We start from the raw sequence: 20964 nt of genomic DNA, 5'->3' as shown, positions 1-20964 counted from the left end.
CCTGAATTTGAACTCAGATCTTCCTGGCTCCAGAACTAGCTCCCTGTATACTGGGAATGAGTACATTGGGGAATGAGGTCAGGATGAAGGAATCATAGTTCTTCCATGATTCAGAATATCTTATAAAGCAGCAATCATCAAAAAGTAGGTGAGTGGAACAGGCTGGACCATTTCAGTCTGATATTGAAAGCTTTCACACAAACAAAATCAATGTAACCTGGACCTGAAGGAGACCTTCAAGTGGTGCAGGGACAGAATTTTTCTATGGAATGTCTGATAATGGTGTAATAGGCCAGATATAAAGGAAATTAATGGGATTTTACAAGACTAAGAGACATTCCCTAGGGAATACAGTGAGTGGTCAGAGGATATGAAGAAATGGTTCTTAAAAGAGGAATTGCAAACTATAAACAAACATCATAAATGGTTCCAGAGCATTAATAATAGAAGATAATCAATCAAAACAACTCTGAGGTTTCACTTCTGATAAATTGACAAAGATGGAGCCTAGTTAATGTCAGAGATGTTGTGGAGAGATAGTAGCATTAACACATAATACATTGTAAATGGGAATTGGCCATTCTGGAAAAGTTTGGGATTATGCTAAAAAGGCTAAAATAGTCAATACCTTTGACCCAGAGATTGCATTGCTCCACATCTATATTTTTATTTTTGTTCTGATGATAAAGTACAGCTTTATTTTAATTAAACAAGCATGAATGTATTTTGTTTGGTGGGTTTTTTCCTACACTCTGTGTAATACAAAACAAATATACTAAATAGAATTCTTTATTTTCCAGGTCTTCAGTAGCTCTGGCTCCTGAGGAGACCTGGAGAGAGAAGTTGTTGCCAGATCAAAAGACCCACATGATCTTAGGGATTTTTTACAGTATTTTATTTTTTTCTCCCCAATTACATGTAAAAACAGTTTTTAAACAATTGTTTTTAAAACTTTAAGTTCCAAATTATCTCCCTCCTCCCTCCCCACCCCCTCATTGAGAAGGCAAGCAATTTGATATAGGCTGTACATATGTAGTCATAGGTATATATGTTTTTTAAAAAACATTTAGAAATGAAAGGGCCCATATACAATAGAATAATTATAGCAGCCCAGGTCAAGGAGAAAATATTGCAAGTTGCCCAAAAGAAAGAATTCAAGTACTGTGGAGCCCCAGTCAGGATAGCACAAGATATAGCAGCTTCTACATTAAAGGACCGGAGGGCATGGAATATGATATTCCAGAGGGCAAAGGAATTGGGATTACAACGAAGAATCACCTAACCAGCAAAACTGAGCATAATCTTTCAGAGGAAAAAATGGGACTTTAATGAAAAAAGAGGATTTTTCAGGTACTCATGATGAAAAGACCTGAACTGAATGGCAAATTTGACTTTCAAATACAAGACCCTAGAGAACCATAAAAAATTGGAGTTGGGGGACACACCTGGGGTCGTACAGTGGGTGACTATCTTGTGTCTGAAGCTGGGATCCCCCTAGGTCCAGGGGTGATGATTTGTCCACTGTGTCACCTAGCTGCCCCATGATGACATCTTTAGGGTTAAATTGAGGGGTGAGGGAAATGCACTGGGGGAGGGGGAAGGGCAGAGGTGAAATCCTACATGAAAGAAACAGGAAAAGACTTATGGAGTGGGGGAAGAGATGGGGGAGGAGCAGGGCAGTAAATGAATTTTACGCTCATCAGAAAAGGTTCAAAGATCTTAAACTCATCAGAGTTGCCTCAAGGAGGGACTAACACACACACACCCAACTGGGTGGAGTAATCTATTTAATCTGGGCAGTAAATGAGCCTAACACTCATCAGAATTGGCCCAAAGACCTCAATCTCATTAGAATTGGCTCAAGGAGGGAATAACATACACATTCAATTGGGTGGAGTAATCTCTCTAACCCTGCAGGAAAATAGGAGGGGAAAGGGATAAAAAGAGAGGGGCAAAAGAAGGAAGGGCAGATTGGGGGAGAGGACAGACAGAAGTAAATCTCTTTTAAAGAGGGATAGGGTGAAAAAAGAGAAATAATAGGGGCAGCTAGGTGGTGCAGTGGATAGAGCACCGGCTCTGGATTCAGGAGGACCTGAGTTCAAATCCGGACTCAAACCCTTGACACTTACTAGCTATGTGACCCTGGGTAAGTCACTTAACCCTGAATGCCTCACCCAAAAATAAATAAATAAATAAATAAAATAAGAGTTAATAGAGTAAATATCGTGGGGGAGATAATAGGATGGAAGGGAAACAGTTAACAATAGTAATCATGAAAAAGAGAAAGGGGGAAAAATTATACAAAAAATATTTATAGCAACTCTTTGTGGGGGCTAAGAATTGAGAATCAAGAGAATGTCCATCAACTGAGGAATGACAGAAAAAGCTATGCTGTAATGGTCTTGTGCTATAGGAAATGACAAACAGGATGATCCCAGAAAAACCTGGAAAGACTCATGAACTGATGTATAGTGAAGTGAGCAGAGCTGGGAGGACATTGTACATAGTGACAGCAGTATTGTTCAGTGAGCAAATGTGAATGACTTAACTACTCTCAGCAATGCAATGATCCAAGACAATCCCAAGGGACTAATGATGAAGCTTACTATCCACCCCTATAGAAAGAACACTTGTGGATTGTACATATATAACCTGGTTTTGGTCTTGTGGAGGGGGGAGGAAAGGGAGGGAGGGAAAAAATTTGAAACTCTAAATCTTATGAAAATGAATGTTGAAAACTACCCTTATATGTAACTGGAAAAAATAAATGTTTGTTGCTAATAAAAAAAAGAAAAAATAATAATCATAGCAGGACTTTTTGTGGTAGCAAAGAATGAGAAACAAAGTCCATGCCTATTGATTGGGAAATAGTTAAACAGATGGCAGTACAGGAATGTGATGGGATATGAAAAAACAAGATTTCAGAGCAGCAAGGGAAGAGTTATACAGACTGATTCAGAATACTGCAGTAAGCAGAACCACGGGGGCAATACACAAGAACTGCAACCATTTCAGTGGAAAGGACAACTAAAAACAAAACCCTGAGCACTCTGCAATTACAGTGTCCCTGCTTGGCCTGGGAAAAGAGAGGAGAAAATGTACCTCATTCCTTTCTTTGCAGAGAGAGGCAATTTAACTGTGGTCTAGAACATTGCATATGTTGTCAGACTCGGTTGAGGTGTTGGTTGGTTTTATTGGGCTGCTTTTTTATCCTCTCTTTAAAAAATAGTTTGTTATAAGAAGTGACTTGTTAGTTGGAGGTGAGAGATATATCCAGAAATGAAGGTGACATAAAACCAAAATATAGGAATACTTTTGGGGGGGAGGGTAAAGTTAGAGAGGCAAATTTAAACTTAAGAAAAACCTTCCTGAAAATGAGAGCTATCCAACAGTGATATAGGCTGTCTTGGGAGGGCGTGAATTCTCCATCATCGGACCTCACGTGGAAGCTGGGTAGTTCAGGATGCTGTCGAGGGGGTTTCTTGCTTGGGGCATGGTTGGAGGAGAGGGTCTCTAAGGTCATGCCTTTGTTCTTATTAATTCCTCGAATTGGGGTTTTCTGTAACCCAGTATGGCCTGCCATGATTGAAGGGAGAGAGTCTGGCCCAGTAGAAAGAAGGCAGGGTGTGAAATGAGACATGGCCTGGAGCCCTTGTGCTGCCTGGGTGACCTTGGGCCGCCCCAGACTCTGGGCGCTTTGGGTGAGGTGAATTCATGCTTTTGGCACTCGGGATCCAGGTGTCTGAGGAGGTCACTCACTGTCTTTGTCTCCCAGTTGATGCTGTCTGAGTGGCTGATTGATGTCCCTTCAGATCTGGGGCAGGAGTGGATTGTGGTAGTGTGTCCCGTGGGGAAAAGAGCCCTTGTCGTGGCCTCCAAGGTGAGTGGCTGGGAAGGGGTTCTCCGGGAGAGGGGGCTTTGGTCTCTCTGGCTCGTGGTGCCCATTTTGGGAGCCCCTGGTTCACTAATATGACTGCAAAGGGAGGATGGGAGGACGAGGAGAAACAAGCAAGTTCATCCAATGAGGATCTTAACTTCCTTTCCTAGGGTTCCACTACAGCTTACACCAAGAGCGGCTACTGTGTCAACAGGTTTCCTTCCCTTCTTCCCGGAGGCAATAAGCGCACCTCATCCACAGGGAAAGGTAGCCTGTGAAATCTTGCATTTGAAATGCTTTCCAAACAGCACTCTTTCTTCCTCGCCTTTTCCCAAGTCATTCTAATCCAACAAACATTTATTAATCCCCTATTGTGTGCAGGATTGCACTCTGTCCTAGAGACCCAGAGACAAAAATGACACAAGTCCTGTTCCTCAAAGAGCTTATGAGCACAGGGCCTGGAATGTAGGGGCCACTTAATACACGTTTATTGGTTCTCTGCTGAGCTTCTCCTTCCTTTTTTTTCCAGCTTTTCCTTGTCGGTTACTTTAGGGACCACAGGCACACTGGACTTCTCTAGAAGTCATATTTTCACAAAACCAGTTAAAGATGTTAGGTGGGGAATGTTTGTATTCTAGGGTACTGAGCTGCCTCTGTTCCTCTCCGCCTATCCCCTTCATGAAGTCAGGAAGCATCCATCACTCTGCAATCTGGATTCCTCCTTCTACCACTTCACTCAGACTGTTTTCTCAAAGGATCCTGGTTATTAGCTATTTCACTTAACAAGCATTTTCTTTTCTTCCTACCTCCTCCCCCAACCAAAGAAAAAGGAAAGCTTAACAAAGCAAAGAAATGCACATGGTCAAGGAAAATAAGTTCTCACATTGGCCAAGGCCAAAGATGCATGTCTTTTGCTAGGTGGTGCAGTGGATAGAGCACTGGCCCTAAAGTTGGGAGGACCTGAGTTCAGATCTGACCTCAGACTCTTGCTAGCTGTGTGATCCTGAGCAAGTCACTTAACCTCAATTGCCTCAAACATCCAGGTCCATCTCCAGTTGTCCTGATGGGTATCTTGCCATTGGACCCAAATGGCTCTGGAGGAGAGAGTGGGGCTAGTGACCTTGCACAGCCCTGCCTCACTTCAGTCCAATTCAGTGCACGTTGTGACCCCACACCAATGGCACGGTCCTCTTCCAGAATTAAGGACAAGCAACAACCACCAGTCCTGCGTCTCAGGAGGTGGGCAGCGCTCTGGAATCCTGGGTGGTCGTCCTCTCGATCGGCTTTATATAAAATAACTTTGTTCCTGCCAAGTTCAGTGGCCACAGTTTTCCATCTTTATTCTTCCCAACATCCCTCAGTCTTTGCTGCTATTGACCACTCCCTCCTCCTTGAAGAACTTTCCTTTCCTGGCTTCCCAAACACCAGTTTGCTGATGCTCTTAGGGCTTCTTTGGCCATTCCTTCTCTGTCTCATTCTCTTTCTCCAGCTCCTCTCCGTGACCCTTTGACTTCTGAGCCTTGATGAGTATACTCACACTGATTGTGAATCAAAAGCGGTGCTGGGTTTGCTGCCTGATTTCCTGGGTTCAAGTCACAGTTCTGCTTCCCATTTCCTACATAGTCCGTAATCTTCCTGAGACCCAGTTGTCTTACCTGTAAGAGGGGGAGTTGGACCAGAAAAACGACAATGTCCCTTTCCGTTCTAAATCTGAGTTCCTCTAATTCACTCTTCAGGCGTGATCACCTCTGGCCCTGGCTTTCTCAGCTTATTTAAGTCTCCCATGTCTGATGGACTAGTAGACATTTCTACTTGGCTGTCTGAACCAAGCTCAGCATGTCAGAAACAAAAATCTTCTCCCACAAAGCGCTACCATCATTTTACTAGACTTGTAGGCTAGAAATTTTGTTATCTTTGATTCATCCTTTTAAAGAATCTTCTGTATTCAGTCTATCGACAGGTTTCCTTTAAACTTCATTATTTCTCCCTTCAGAGTGTCAAAAAACATTCTATCCTCATCCTCTGCATTTTAGGCACAAGCAGATGAGAAATAATTTTATTAATTTGAGATTGATTCTAATTCTAAACATTTCTTCTTAGGCCCAAAGATGGGCAGAGTCACCCAAGGCCTCTGAAGCTCTAACACAAGCCATTTTGGAGTTAAGATCTGTAGCTTTCCAGACAGTTGTCAAAATTCCACAGTCAAGACTGAGCAAAGGTTCAGAGTGTAGCTGACAGACAGTTCAGTTAACAGTTCGCTCCATCAAGCAGACCAGGAGTCACTTAGGTACAATCTTGGGAGAATCATTTTCCAAAATGATTCCTCAGTCACTCGAATCAAGGATTCCTCTTTCTATCTGTCCAAAGATGGACTCAAGAGATACTTCCATTGACTAACTTCCTTCTCTGAGTTGAGTCATTGCCCTATTCTGGTCAAGGCATGAGGAAAGAGGATACTGGTGCCACTGTGCCCCAGTCCTGGCATGGCCCCAAATCCATCCGCCAAGGGAACAGAGTTCTTTCCCGAACTTTCACCTACTTTCCTCAAAAAAGTTATCAGGCTTTTTGCAAAGGGTAAATGGGACTCAGTGCTGGGCTTTGTTTCAGAATTGATAGTAATAGAAATTTTTCTCTTTCAGATTGGTCCAAAGGCTTCGGAGTAGGATATTGAGAAAAATGCTTTCTCAAGATTTCCAAAAGAGGAAGTCTTAGCTGGTTTCTACAAAAGCATCTTAAAATCACCTTGTCTTCTCCATCTCTTTTAACTCAGTCTGATAAAACTGCCTTCTTAAAAACAGTTTTCTTTTTTGTTGTTGTTGTTGTTGGGGTTTTTTTTGTTTTTTGTGGGGCAGTGAGGGTTAAGTGACTTGCCCAGGGTCACACAGCTAGTAAGTGTCAAGTGTCTGAGACCGGATTCGAACTCAGGTACTCCTGAATCCAGGGACAGTGCTTTATCCACTGTGCCATCTAGCTGACCCCCAAAACAGTTTTTTTTTTTTTTAAGTGAGGCAATTGGGGGTTAAGTGACTTGCCCAGGGTCACACAGCTAGTAAGTGTTAAGTGTCTGAGGCTGGATTTGAACTCAGGTACTCCTGACTCCAGGGCTGGTGCTCTCTCCACTGTGCCACCTAGCCTGCCCCAACAGTTTTCTTTTAAAAAATATATTGGGGGCAGCTAGGTGGCACAGTGGTTAAAGCACTGGCCCTGGATTCAGGAGTACCTGAGTTCAAATCCGACCTCAGACACTTGACACTTACTAGCTGTGTGACCCTGGGCAAGTCACTTAACCCCCATTGCCCCGCCAAAAAAAAAATAGATAGATAGATAGATAGATAGATAGATAGATAGATAGATAGATAGATAGATAGATAGATAGATAGATAGATATTGTTTTGACCCAAAAATCACGCTCATAAGCCTTCCGTTCCTTTTTTTTTTAAACCAGTGTTATTGATTGGATTTGTCTTGCTTTGTCATTCCCCATTGCCTACTTAAACCATTTCCAGAGTTTTCCCTTTCCAAGAAGTGCACCATAACGGGGCTTTATCTTTCCTGCCCAGACCTTCCTTCCTTTCCAATATGCAGCCTCTGCTTTATTAAGTTGCTCTCTTCCTTGTCCCCATAACCCATGAGGGAGGCTTACTCCTGCCTCTGTGTCTTTGCTCACGCTGTTCCTTCTTCTTGAAGTGCCCTTTCTCCCCTCCGCTCATCCAAATCATCCTGCTGGAGCCCGTAGTGAGCTCTCCATCGCTGAGCCATCTTGTACTCAGTAACAATAATAGTTTCTATGGATACAGCATTTTAAGTCTTAGCAAATACATCCTATGAGCTAGATACTATGGGTAACATTCCCATTTTATAGATGAAAAAATGGAAGCTAAGTTATGTGATTTGCCTGGCAAGTGTCAGAGACAGGATTAAAGCTCAGGTCTTTCCTGACCCGAGCCCAGTGCCCTTTCCACTACCCCATACTGCCCCTCAGTAGTAAGTAATACTTCATTATTTCTTAACTGTTTCATGTGACCTAATTTCATCTCTCCGGTCATAGAATATAAGCTCACCGAAGATAGGATCCACATATGATGCTTTTTAAATCCCCTACTAGGGCTTATTGATAGATTGATTGATAAAAATGGAATATTATTTTAATTTGGAGTTTTAGTAGTACAAAATAATTGGGTCTTATAGGTTAAAGATAAATTAGAAAACTAACTTCCGTATATCAATTTATGTTAAAAATTTACTTCCATCACATTTACTAGAATTAGGGCTACCTGAACTAACCTTTCCCTGTTCTCCTCTGAAGATGGGTCTTCTCTTTCTGACTTTGCCCCAAGGAAAGGCACACTCCTTGCTGTTCCTGTTCTCCCCTCCCCCTGCTCCCTTTCCTCCCTTCAGAGGAGAGCCAGGCTGGTGGGCATCACTGTAGCAGAGGTTGGGATGCTGGGTGAACACCCCCCCACTTGTCACTGATGCTGGGCAGGGGCAGTGGGACACATTGCTATAGAGGTGAACCCCAAGGTTTTAAGGTAGCCTTTCTGACTTTCTGCATTTGGTCCCCAGACTACACAATCCTGGATTGCATCTATAGTGAACTGAACCAGACCTACTATGTTCTAGACGTGATGTGCTGGAGGGGACACCCTGTCTATGACTGCCAGGTATGCGTCTAGTGCTTGGGGCTTCTCCTCCTCCTCTTTGGCTCTTGGCCCTCGGTGTAGAGGGGCTCTGGGGTAGCTGGTATATTTGCAGCTTACTTGAAGTCATGTTTTTAATGGTGCTAAATGGAGAAAACAATGTTTAGGGAGATGTCCGGGGAGGGGAGAAAAAGAACGAATGAATAGGCTGGCCCTTGAAGTCACTCTTTCACAAATAGTCATTCTCCCTTCCACCCAGGGGAGAGAATGGAGTTAGGGGTGGCCTTGGTCAACTTGTGCATGTCTGAAAGTCGGACCAAAGCAAGGCCAAGAAAGCACCTGCTCAGACTCCTTCGTCCTCCAGTCCCACCCACCCTCACCACTCCTTCCTCCCCACAGCTGCCAGAGGGGTCTTCCTAGAGCCCAGGCCTGACCACGGAAGCCCCCTGTTCAAAAGGCACCCTTGCTTCCCGCACCTTTATTCAGGGCCTGGGTCTTAACCTGCATCACGTCACGGACCCTGTTGGTGGATCCTACTGTGCTTTGTTGCCTATGTTCATCATGGAAGAAAGTGTTACATTTCAGTTAGATGTTAGTGAAGATGATTGTTCTTTTCCCACCTAAGTTCACAGAACTCCTGAAATCTATCTACGTACTCCTCTGGAATTCATAGATACCATGTTAAGGCCCTCTGGCCTGTAGGATCAAAGCCAAACTCCTGGGCTTGCCATTGAAACCCCCCTTTCTATGACTTATTCCATATTACTCCTATTTGTTCCCTCTGGTCTGACCCAAAATTGGCTTTCTTGCTGTTGTGCCGGACACACGGCTTTTTATACATTTGCACAGGCTGTCCCCCACCACGTCTGATATGTACCCCTCCTTCCATCTGCCTCTAGAATCCCCAGCTTGCTCTAGAAGGCTCAGCTTTGGTGCAGGCCCACCCCCCTCCCTAAACCGTCCCTCTCAAATGACTCATATTTACTTTGTGTGTGTGTGCGCACCCACGTGTGCACGCGCATATACATGTCGTGTCCTCAGTAGAATGGAAGCTTCTTGGAATCAGGGACCACTTCATTGTTGTCTCTATGTCTCCAGCGCTTGGCTGAGTGCTTAATAAACTTTTGCTTCCTTGATGTGACCCCCAATGTTGGGAAGAAAGTGGAAGTATGCAAAGAGAGGGCCCTATAGTCTGACCCTAAGGGGATGCTTGTGAATGAGGATGTTCATCTCTCCCTCTTTCTCTTCTTCCATTCTTCTATGACCTCCCTGCCTCTTCTAGACTGATTTTAGATTCTACTGGATGCATTCAAAGTTACCAGAAGAGCAGGGACTTGGAGAGAAAACCAAGATCAATCCAGTAAGTTGTTCATATATATTGAGATTTAAAAGATTTCTTACCTGGAGCTGGTTGTATATTAAATTATAAAGTCAAGGTCAGACACTGGAGGTTTTTTTTCAGCATTGCATTCCCAATGCTCAATACTATTTCTTGCATGTAGACACTTCAATATGTCAAAAAATCAAATCATCAGGGGCAGCTAGGTGGCACAGTGAATAAAGCACTGATCGTGGATTCAGGAGGACCTGAGTTCAAATCCAGCCTCAGACACTTGACACTTACTAGCTGTGTGACCCTGGGCAAGTCACTTAACCTTCATTGCCCCGCCCCCCCCAAAAAAATCATCTTAATTTGAGTGTAATTAGTGCCCTGGATTTTTCTGACTTTCATGGTCCTGATACTCCTTTTTAGAATTAGCCATTTGGACTGGCACGAACATTTGAGGTCATTTAGGCCAACACACACACACACACACACACACACACACACACACACTTTACAATCCTTTCAGTCCTCTTGTTGCTGGGATTGGCCAAGAATCTGGCCATGGAGGCTGGGGTATCAGGAGTTGTCCTCCCACCTTGGGATTCTTGGGCACAAATATTGTTCCTGATGTGAAGAAGATGTTAGGACTCAAAGAATGCCCCAAATCACTGAACTTGATAGGATTTTCAAAGTTAGAAAGAACTGGGATGGGGCACAGTTACTCGGAGGTAGATTTAGGAGAAATAACACTGAACTTGACCAAGAACACCTGACCTCATGCTAAGATTGTTGGCTTTGGGGTTACTCAACAAATGGCAGAAAGGAAGAGCGAATGCTACAAGTCTCACCCTTGTGACTCTCTGTGTGTTTTTTCTTTAAGTTTAAATTCGTGGGACTCAAGAATTTCCCATGTACCCCAGAGAGCCTATGCAAGGTCTTATCCACGGACTTCCCTTTTGAGGTAAGAAATTCCACTGCTTCCCCTCCTGAAGCAGCCAGGGATGGGAAATGTTCACTTGTGCTGGAGCCCCAGGACCATTTTCCACTTTTCTTGGAAAGGTCCTTAAAAGAGCTTTGAGGAGCTACATCCTTGCACTGATGGATTGGCAGTCCATGTGTCTGAAAAAGAATGCGCCGCTTTTCCTTGAGTGACTCACATCTTTGGTTTGGGAAGGAGATGGAGACAGGAGCTTTGGAGGTGCACTACCACCATCAGACCACTAGGGTATGGTGTTCTTCAAGGCTCCAGTAGCGAAGCCCCAGCATGAAGCCTTGATGGAATCTCAAACTGGGAATAGACCTTTGAGGACATGTTGTCCAGCCTCCTGTTTTACATAATAGGATTGGGCCGGGGTGGGGTTGGGGGGGGGGTGCAGAGAGGAGAAGAGGAACCCAGCATTGGCTGCTGCCCAGTGCTCTGGACTCCTGGGCTTGAACTCAGAGGTTTCTTGGGAGGGTATCTTACCAAAAGTATCCCCCACCAACTAGTCCAGAGAGGGATAGGGATGGTGCTGATGGGGTAGAAAGCCCTGGTTCACAGTCATCACCTTATTCTTGGTGGTGTATTGGAAAGAACCCTGGATTTGAGAGTCAGGAGGACTGGCTTCTAATCCGTGCTCTGCCACTAGTTGGAAGTGAGACTTCTCTTTGAGCTTTAATTTCCCCTTTTGTAAGATGAGGACATAGACAGGGTGACCTTTACAATGCATTCCAGTCTAAAGTTATCATCCTCAGTGGTCTGTAAGTGATCTCACCAAAGGCTCATAAAACAAACCTTACTTTGCCCATCCTCCCCACCTTTTAAAATTATGCCCACTCATCGGCCAATATCAGTTGGAATGGAAGATGATTTTATTAAAAGGATCATAGTCTGCAGAATGAGGAAATGCCAAGTGTTTGCTCACCCCAGGAAGTCAATTAAGAGAGGTGGTAAGAACACCACTCTTATTTATAGCGCTTGTGTCCTACATGACCATGAATGAATTTCAAAGATGAGTCATTAAAGTATGAAAAACAATATAGGGTGATAGGAAATCCTTCAGGTGAGGGAAATGTAGATGTAGCTGAAATGCCACCTGTTGGCCATGGCTCAGTCAGTAATCTGAGTTAGCATTCCCATAACACATTACTCTAAAAGCATTGGGAGGCCAAGCAGCCCAAGATGACTTGTGGGTTGGGGTCTCTATAACTTCTTTCCAACCTGGGCACAGACTTACAGTGTTCATCTTGCAAGCTGGCATCTCAGCAGTATTCATTCCATGCCTTTATTTCTTTTCTGTAACACTGGCATTTAGTCCTAAACTTTCCCTTTCTAGTTTAATTTAGAGAAATCCCATTTGCTGGAACTCAGTTCTCCAAATCCTTTCTCACATGTAGGCTTTGGTCATCAGCCTTGTAATTAGCTGTCCCCACATTTACAAACTATTTCTGAAACCTCAGGTCTCAGAACTGACCGTGCTGCGGAGTCTGTAATTGCCCTCTTACTGATTTCCCACTTTATAGGTTGATGGGCTGCTTTTCTATCACAAGCAGACCCATTATAGCCCAGGCAGCACTCCACTGGTTGGCTGGCTGCGCCCGTACATGGTGTCTGATGTCCTCGGCATGACGGTGCCAGCTGGCCCCCTGACCACCAAGCCTGACTATGCTGGGCATCAGCTCCAGCAGATCATTGAACACAAGAGGAGTAAGAAGGAAGCCAAAGAGACGCATCTTGACGAGGCTTCTGAGAATGGACGCTATGAACTGGAGTACCTGTCCACCCCCAAGCTGGCTGATGCTGCCAGCAGCCAGACTGAAGCCACGAGCCTCATGGAGAACTGAGGAGCTCCATTCTCCAAGGACCAAGGAGAGCCACACCCATGTCCCTCTGTGAACGGCTCACCCACCGCCATCACTTGTAGCTTACATGAAGGGAGGCCTGGAGATGAGACTCGAGTCCACCTCATTCAATCAAGGCACACCTGAGCTCCGGAGAGTGTGCCGCCTGGCAAGACCGCACAGCAGCTTCCCCAGGTGGATGGTGCTCAGGGGGAATTGAGCAGTTCTAACTGCTGAAAGTGTATCTCAGACATCCTATGTAAACAGTATGGAATTTCCAAGAACTAAGTTGTTTGTGATCTTTATGCCTCTGTGTAGCTGTGAACTGTCCCGCCCCAACCTTGAGAGCTTGGGTTGGTCATTTGCCCTGAAGGGCTGTGCCTTGTTTCCTCTTGTATTTCTGCAGCTAAGTGATGTAGAAAAGTTTTATGAGGCCCAGCTTGTTGGTCTCTGCATCAGCTCTACCTTCTGAGAAGGCAAGAATGTGGTTTTCTTCCCTTCTGACATTGCCCTAAGATAAAATTTCCTTTTAATCGATGGAAGCTTATGATAGCCGCTTATTTGAGTTGGTGATAATGTGCCCCAGTTCCTGCCCCCTTGTTCCTGTCTTCTAAAGCTCCCCCCCTCCCAAATCTTCCCCACTGTAGTGCATGCAGTGAAACTTCTGCCTACTATCTTCAGGAGGGTGCATGCTTCCATTTCCCATAGTGTGGCTGAGAGCAGGGGACATGGGGCAGAGCTTGTCTCTTGTGAGATCTGGAGCTGCCACTAAGTTCATTTTCTAAACTGGGAATGGGAGTGGGGCAGAAGTGGGAGCTAAATGGAACACGATTACACCCATTCAGCATATCCGATGAAAGTAGCCATCTCCGTGGCTGCTGCGTAACTGTATGCCAAAGCTGACTCTGTAAAACCTGAGAAGGAAACTTGCAATCGTGCTGGTAACTGCAGATTCAAGAGTTTGAGTTTGATTTTTTTTTAATTATAAATCATTCTATGACAATAGTTTTGTTTTTGTGGGTTTTTTTAAGTGCTTTAGCTTTCTGATCTGTGAACCCATCCTAAATTTCAGTTCTCTTAACTGACTGTAGAACAAGGTTTGAATGAGTCTACAGCTATTTGTCTTGTTTAAGACCAGATGAGAATGACAAATTTCTGTTCAAGCTCTGCAAAAACAGAGCTCCCAGAAATAAAGTTAGTATGTTAATCTACTGAATTTCAAACATCCCTTGAGTTAAAAAGAAGTTATTAGGGGCAGCTGGATGGCACAGTGGATAGAGCACCGGCCCTGGAGTCAGGAGTACCTGAGTTCAAATCTGGCCTCAGACACTTAACACTTACTAGCTGTGTGACCCTGGGCAAGTCACTTAACCCCAATTGCCTCACAAAAAAAAAAAGAAGTTATTCATCTTTTTGAGCATTAGAACTGCTCCAACGGACACGAATGCTTTCTTCTTGACGGCATTTCATATTTGACCTGGAAAAGCAATGGAAATTTAATTAAAAATTTCAAAATACAAGTCATGGGGATGAGTAACAACTATATGGAAATGGCTGAGTACCTGCTCTCCTTGCAAAGACTAAGGCCTGGGCAGCATTTTTTTTTTTTTTTGCACGGTAATGAGGGTTAAGTGACTTGCCCAAGGCCACACAGCTAGTAAGTGTCAAGGGTCTGAGGCCAGATTTGAACTCAGGTGCTCCTGAATCCAGGGCTGGTGCTTTATCCACTGTGCCACCTAGCTGCCCCCTGGGCAGCATTTTAAAAAATACATTTTATCGCTTTTTTTTTCTCAATTACATGTAAACAAAAAAAATTTAACATTTTTTAAAAATTTTGATGTTACAAAAGAAAATAGAGGGGGCAGCTAGGTGGTGCAGTGGATAAATCACCAACCCTGGATTCAGGAGGACCTGAGTTCAAATCCGGCCTCAGACCCTTGGCACTTACTAGCTGTGTGACCTTAGGCAAGTCACTTAACCATCATTGCCCTACAAAAGAAAAAAAAAATAGACCCAAAAAACCCAAGTTTAATAAAGAAAATAAAATGTGCTCTAATATGCATTCAGACTCCATTGGTTCTTTCTCTGGAGGTGGAGACCATTTTTCATCATAAGTCCTTCAGAATAGTCTTAGATCATTGTATTGCTGAAAACAGCCAAGCTGATCATCATACAATATTGCTGTTACTTTGTATAGTGTTCTTCTGGTTCTGTTCACTTCACTTTGGATTGGTTCATGTAAGTCTTATCAGAGTTTTATGAAATCATCTGTTTGTCGTTTCTTATAGCACAGTAGTGCTTCCATCACAATCATATACAACTTGTTCAGCCATTCCCCAGTTGATGGGCATCCCCTCAATTTCTAATTCTTTGCCACCACAAAGAGAGCTGCTATATTTTTGTACATTTTTGACCTTTTCCTTTTTTTTTTTTAAATCTCTTTGGGATACAGACCTAGTAGGGGTATTGCTGGGTCAAAGGGTATGCACAGTTTTATAGCCCTTTGGGCATAGTTCTAAATTGTCCTCCAGCAATGGTTGGATCAGTTCGCAACCCCACCAATAGTTCATGAGTGTCTCAATTTTCCCACATCCCCTTCAACATTTGCCCTTTTCCTTTTCTGTCAATCTGATAGGTGTGAAGCGGTATCTCTGAGTCATTATAATTTGCATATATCTAATCAATAGTGATTTAGAACATTTTTTTTTTCATGTGACCACGCAAAGTTTAGATTTCTTCCCAAAACTGCCAGGCAGCATTTTTAAAAGCACAAAAAGAAGCCTGCTTGGAGCAGCTAGGTGGTGTAGTGGATAAAGCACCAGCCCTGGATTCAGAAAGACCTGAGTTCAAGGCCAGTTTCAGACACTTGACACTTTCTAACTGTGTGACCCTGGGCAAGTCACTTAACCCTCATTGCCCCGATAAAAGAAAAAGGAAAAAAAAGAAGCCTGCTTACTCTGGGCATGGGTTCAGAATCTCACCTTGGTGTGACATTAGATAAGTCACTTCTCCTTGAGCCTCAGTTTCCTCAACTGTAAAACATGCTGGAGGTGATTTCTTAGGTGTTGTCTATCTCTTAAGTCTGATCTAAAGTGGGGGACAGACTCATCAGCTGGACTAGAAACTCAGCTTGTAGGGTCCTGGTCATCTTTCATGGCTAGAGAGGTGGCCCTGTACAAGAGTGACTGAAGCTGTCTGGCTGTTGATTTTGTCTGGTGTAAGCCACAGCCTTCTAGGAACAGCTATGATTTTTAGTAGTGTGAAATCAATCAAGAGGAATAGCCTAAAAACACTTTTCTCCATATATAGTGGACATTGTGGGGAGGGGAAGAAAGAATTCTCAGGTGTATGAGGACACAGAGTCACTAAAAAAGAGAAATCCTTTAAAAAGCTCTACAATTTTTTTTCAAACAAATATGTTATTTTGCTTCATCTTTTATGTACAAGAGAGGGGGGAAATTGGCAAAATAGACAAAAACATTGAGATTTTTTCCCAGACAAGCAAGACTGACAGCTTTCTTTGGCACTCTTTTCCTGGTGTCAGTGAAGACCAAGGTTTGGTTAATCATTCCCTTTACCTCCAAATTCTAACAATAAATGAGGATATTAGATCACTTTTAGACTCATTGGCCCAGTGGTCCTACCATCAAATGACCAAGGGGAAAAAAACCAGAATGAGAAAACACTTAGAAGGGGATCACATGTTACAATCTGGTTTGGGGGTAGAGTGGGGTGGCAGAGTGAGCAATCCACTGGGGATGTCCCAATGATTTGAAAAGGAAGCTGGCATCTCTCATTGTGACTCGGGCCTTTAATGGTGACTCAGGGATAGCCTTGTTCCCTCTGAAGAAGCACAGAAACAGGACTCGGGTTAACACTAGGAATGATGTTGGCAAAGCATCCTTCCTGAAAGAAGTTCCCACATAGGCCTGACAACCGGTGACCTAGATTGGTCCATGATTGTTTCTGATTAAAGTGTAGATTGGAAACAAAACAGTTGTCTTAGTACTTTATTGTGGACATATTTCAGATCCTTTTTTCAGTGGCAGTTCATTTGGGTTTGACTCTTGAAGAAGGAAAAGAGGGCATCAGGATGAGGAAGAAGGATCTTCCAAGGATGAGAGGCAAAAGCACTTCATTTTTGCCACACGACAGCTCTAGCTAATAGGCTTTCTTCCTTTTGAGAGAAGATCCTGAGCAGGAATAGTTGTGTTATGAAAAGGGCATTCCATTTGAAGGTTAAAATCCCAACTCTGTTCCTATATGGCCTTGGACCAGTTTCCTCCCAACCTCAGTTTCTTTATCTGTAAAACTGGAGGTTTGGGTTGTATGAATGAGCACTAGCCTATGATTCCCTCCTAGCTTTTTAAAGCCTAGACAAACACATTGGAAACAGATAGGGAAACCAGGGCTTACTTAACACAGTCATTTGCATTTAGCAAATCCAAGACCTCTAAGGCTGGTGGTGACTTTCTCTGACCACTTCCTTCTCCCTTCAAGTAATTCCTCTCATCACCTAAATATTACCGCTGGCTACCAGCAAGTTGGCTGAGGAAATTTTTTTAAATGAAACACAAGCATCAATTCTGCTACTTGTTAGCAGCTTTGATAAAAGATTTCTTAAAAGAGAAAGTTGAAACTGTGGCCAAAGTAAGGATGTGTCATGTCTGTCTACTTCATGTATCCAATCCTGCTCTTGTCCCCCAGTAATTCAGACAAATAAAATTTGGCTGTGTTACATAAAGTTTCTCACATCTTGAATACAGTGGACATCCTCACAAGCAAGAAAAAAAGGGGGGTGGCATTTAGGCCAGATGAACATCCTTGGCCCCAGAACAAGCCTGGTCTGACAAGTGACTGATTAGAAATAACAACCATTGGCATTTATAGGGGGCTTTAAAATTGGCAAAGCCCAGACAGTACAACATCTCCTTGGAACTTCAGAACAGTCCTGTGAGCTTCGGGTACCAGAGGTATTAACAATTCTACAGATGATGAACTGGGCCCAGATATGACCAGTGACTTGTCCAAGTTGGCAGCTGAGATGTAAACCTAGGTCTTGTGCTTTCAAGTCCAGTATTCCATGCTGCTGACTCTACAACAAAGCTTCTTAACTGTAGGTTGTGACCCCATATGGGGTCGTGTAACTAAATGTGGGGGTAGTGAAAAATTTGGCAACGGTAAAAGACTATTGTATATGTATTTTATATACCTATATACTTAGGGTCACATAAAAATTTCTCAGGTGGAAAGGGGTCACGTGTAGACAAAGTAAGAAACACTGCTCTACAAAACTCACCTAGAGAGCAATCCTTTGTAACAGATTTAAAAAAGAAGAAGAAAATCAAACCCAATCAACATGTTTGTTGGGAGGGGGGAGGAGAAGCAATCTGACATAAATACAATATTCTTCACCTGTGCCTTAGTTTCATTTTTACTTTATTTTCGCCTGGTTAAAAAATGATAGTGAGTGCCTGGGAACAGTATGAATGGAGAGTACTCCCAAGCCATAAATGCTGGTGGTAAGTCCCATGAAATGGGATAGCTGGCCAGGGTCGATGTCTCCACTAGACAGGAAGGAGCTTGTGCAGAACTAATAGGAAATTGTATCTCTGGAATCACATAGTGCACTCTTGATTTCCTATAGATTTGGCATAAAATAAGAAAAAACAATCAACATTCCTTCCCTGGCTCTGTCCATCAGTAGTCTGATAGGTGACATGGGGCAGAGCACTTAGGCCCTCTGTGACATGAGAACAAATATGCTTAGGATTGTCTTGTTGATCTCACAGGTTTTTACACCACCTTCATTTCTGAAGAGAATCTTCTCCCATCATCTATACCAAAATATTTCCAAAATATTTCTAGCAACACTTTTCATGGGAAAAGAAGACTAAAAATAAAGTAGATGTTCACTGATTTAGGGAATGGGTAAACAAACTGTAATACATAAATGTTCTAGAATATTAATGGACTGTAAGAAATGGTGAATATGAAGAGTTCAGAGAAGTACTGGGGCAGGGAGTGGAGAACATAGGAAATGACGTGAAGTAAACACTAAAATGATGCAAAGAACCAAAATTGAATATTATAAGCATAATGTTCCAGAAGTTTGAGGAGTTCAACAAAATACACCTCTCCTTTGCAGCAGTAGGATTTGGGTCGGGGGGCAAGGTGTCTGGAGTATGGGGTATACTGTCAAGCTTAGTTGATGCATTAGCTGGTTTTACTGAATTGCTTTTTCCTTCTTGATTCTTTGTTACAAATGATGGGGTGTTTCCTTTAGCCTCCATTTGGGATGCGTGTGGGAAGTAGTCAAGACCGAGCAGCAGGATCTCAGATCAAAGTATATGGACAGTTTGGTTCATTTCTACCCTTATCCTGTCCCCTCCCCTCATCCCCCCCCCCCCTTAGCACAATTTCAAAATTGCTTTCTGGAATAATTGGACCAATTTACAGCAATGTATTAATGGTCCTGTCTCCCCACAGCCCCTCCAACATTGGCTATTTCCATCTTTTAAAAGAGTCTTTGTGGATGTGTTTGCTGTAAGGTAAACCCTAAGAGTTGTTTTTGTCATTAGTTTTGTCACTGATGATTGGGAGAATCTTATGAAAATAGTTTGCAGTTCTTTTGAGAACATCTTTTGACCACTTAATGGCTCATTCGTATATTCATATTAGTTCCCAATATCAGCCCCTTCTCAGATTTTTGATGCAAGTTCCCCCTTCCCAGATTTATAGCTTCCCTAGCATTGATTTTATCCATGCAAAAACATTTCCAATGTCACATAATTGAAGTTTTCCATTATTTCATTTGTTATTGCTTCAATGCCTTGTTTGGTTAAGAATTCTGGAGACAAATATATTTTAGCCCAAAGTATTTATTTATTTGTTTGTTTATATATATGTATATGTTTATATATATGTGTGTGTGTATATATATATAATTTATTTATTTTTTGGTGAGGCAATTGGGGTTGACTTGGCCAGAGTCACACAGCTAGTAAGTGTCAAGTGTCTAAGGACAGATTTGAACTCAGGTCCTCCTGAATCCAGGGCTGGTGCTCTATTTACTGCACCACCTAGCTGCCCCTTTTATATATATATATTTTTGTTGTTGTTTGTTTATTTTTGGTGAGGCAATTGGGGTTAAGTGACTTGCCCAGTGTAATGATTGGAATGACACCACCTGCTGGAGACTTACTGTAGAAAAGCTCTGCCATGAGGTGAAGGTCTCTGAGGGCAAGACCATGCATCTTTTCTTTGGCATCAGGAAGTGACATTTGCTTGTGGGAGGAAGAAGGGGGAGGCTGGCGCTCTGACTCAGGCTCTTTCCTGAGGACTCTGGTGGAGAAGGGAGCTAGAAATGTGCTCTCCCTTTAATAGATAGATGAATGTAGGCCTTTCTCTCTCTCTTTACCAAATTCTTATTCTCCTTAATAAATGCTTAAAAGCCTAACTCTTGCTAAAGCTTATAATTTATTGGCGACCACTCATTAAATATTTCAGACAGACTAGCTAGAATTTTAGCCTTAACACCAGGGTCACACATTTAGTAAGTGTTAAGTGTCTGAGGTCGGCTTTGAACTCAGGTCCTCCTGAATCCAGGGCCAGTGCTCTATCCATTGTGCCACCTAGCTACCCCTGCCCAAAGTATTTATAGCCATGCAGCATGGTATATATGTGTATATGTGTGTATGTATATATATGTATTTTATATTGTAGGATATATAAAAGTGATTGGGTGCCTTTCTCCACTAAAGTCCTCTGATAAATATGGGAGTGACCCAAAGGTTTTGCAAGTTCTGGTGGGCTCCAACCCTGGCCTCTCTTTGGGTGACCAGCTGAGATTGTTTCATAGATGCAGTTCTCAGAGAGTATGGCCAAGGTGTGAAAGTGAATGAGCTTCATCTACCGAAGGCACATTCCTGACAGTGAAGCTCTACTATCTGCCAAAGTCAGAAGGACTGTCCTTTAGATGATTCATTATGCTGTATGTAAAATGGAATAAAATATTTGTTGGTGTATGTAGATTCAACATGTAATAAAAATTGATTTAAAAACCTAGAATATGGCAAGAGTACTTTACAGCCTGATGACTAATTATATGATTATACAAACAGCTCAGATGTTTAAAAGAGTCTCTGGATTTCAGGAGGGAGGGGAGGTTTGAGAAGACACTGAGCCAAAATAACTGTCCTGAAAATGTCATTGTTCATAACTTTGGTTTATATAGATTAATATAAAAAGATGAGATCAGTCCAGTGGACTGTCTTCAAAAATGACTGTGTAGCACCTATAAG

At 42.9% G+C, this 20964-nt stretch overlaps 1 protein-coding gene across 2 annotated transcripts in view; it reads left to right on the top strand.

Moving 5' to 3' along the window:
- Positions 1 to 14302, top strand: part of SNUPN (snurportin 1) — a 29343-nt gene extending 15041 nt beyond the window's left edge. For both annotated transcript variants that reach the window (XM_043989210.1, XM_043989209.1), the window contains exons 4-9: positions 3776 to 3880; positions 4048 to 4144; positions 8441 to 8538; positions 9797 to 9874; positions 10722 to 10802; positions 12344 to 14302. In XM_043989210.1, coding sequence (XP_043845145.1) covers positions 3776 to 3880; positions 4048 to 4144; positions 8441 to 8538; positions 9797 to 9874; positions 10722 to 10802; positions 12344 to 12664 — 780 coding nt within the window. In that variant the 3' untranslated portion in view covers positions 12665 to 14302. The remainder of the gene's footprint in view (positions 1 to 3775; positions 3881 to 4047; positions 4145 to 8440; positions 8539 to 9796; positions 9875 to 10721; positions 10803 to 12343) is intronic.
- Positions 14303 to 20964: the final 6662 nt, after the last annotated feature.

This window comes from Dromiciops gliroides, chromosome 2 (genome assembly GCF_019393635.1).
Source record: "Dromiciops gliroides isolate mDroGli1 chromosome 2, mDroGli1.pri, whole genome shotgun sequence".
In the NCBI taxonomy this organism is placed as follows: domain Eukaryota; kingdom Metazoa; phylum Chordata; class Mammalia; order Microbiotheria; family Microbiotheriidae; genus Dromiciops; species Dromiciops gliroides.
The sequence above is the reverse complement of the archived record's forward strand: the minus strand, read 5'-3'. Positions and strand labels throughout refer to the sequence as shown.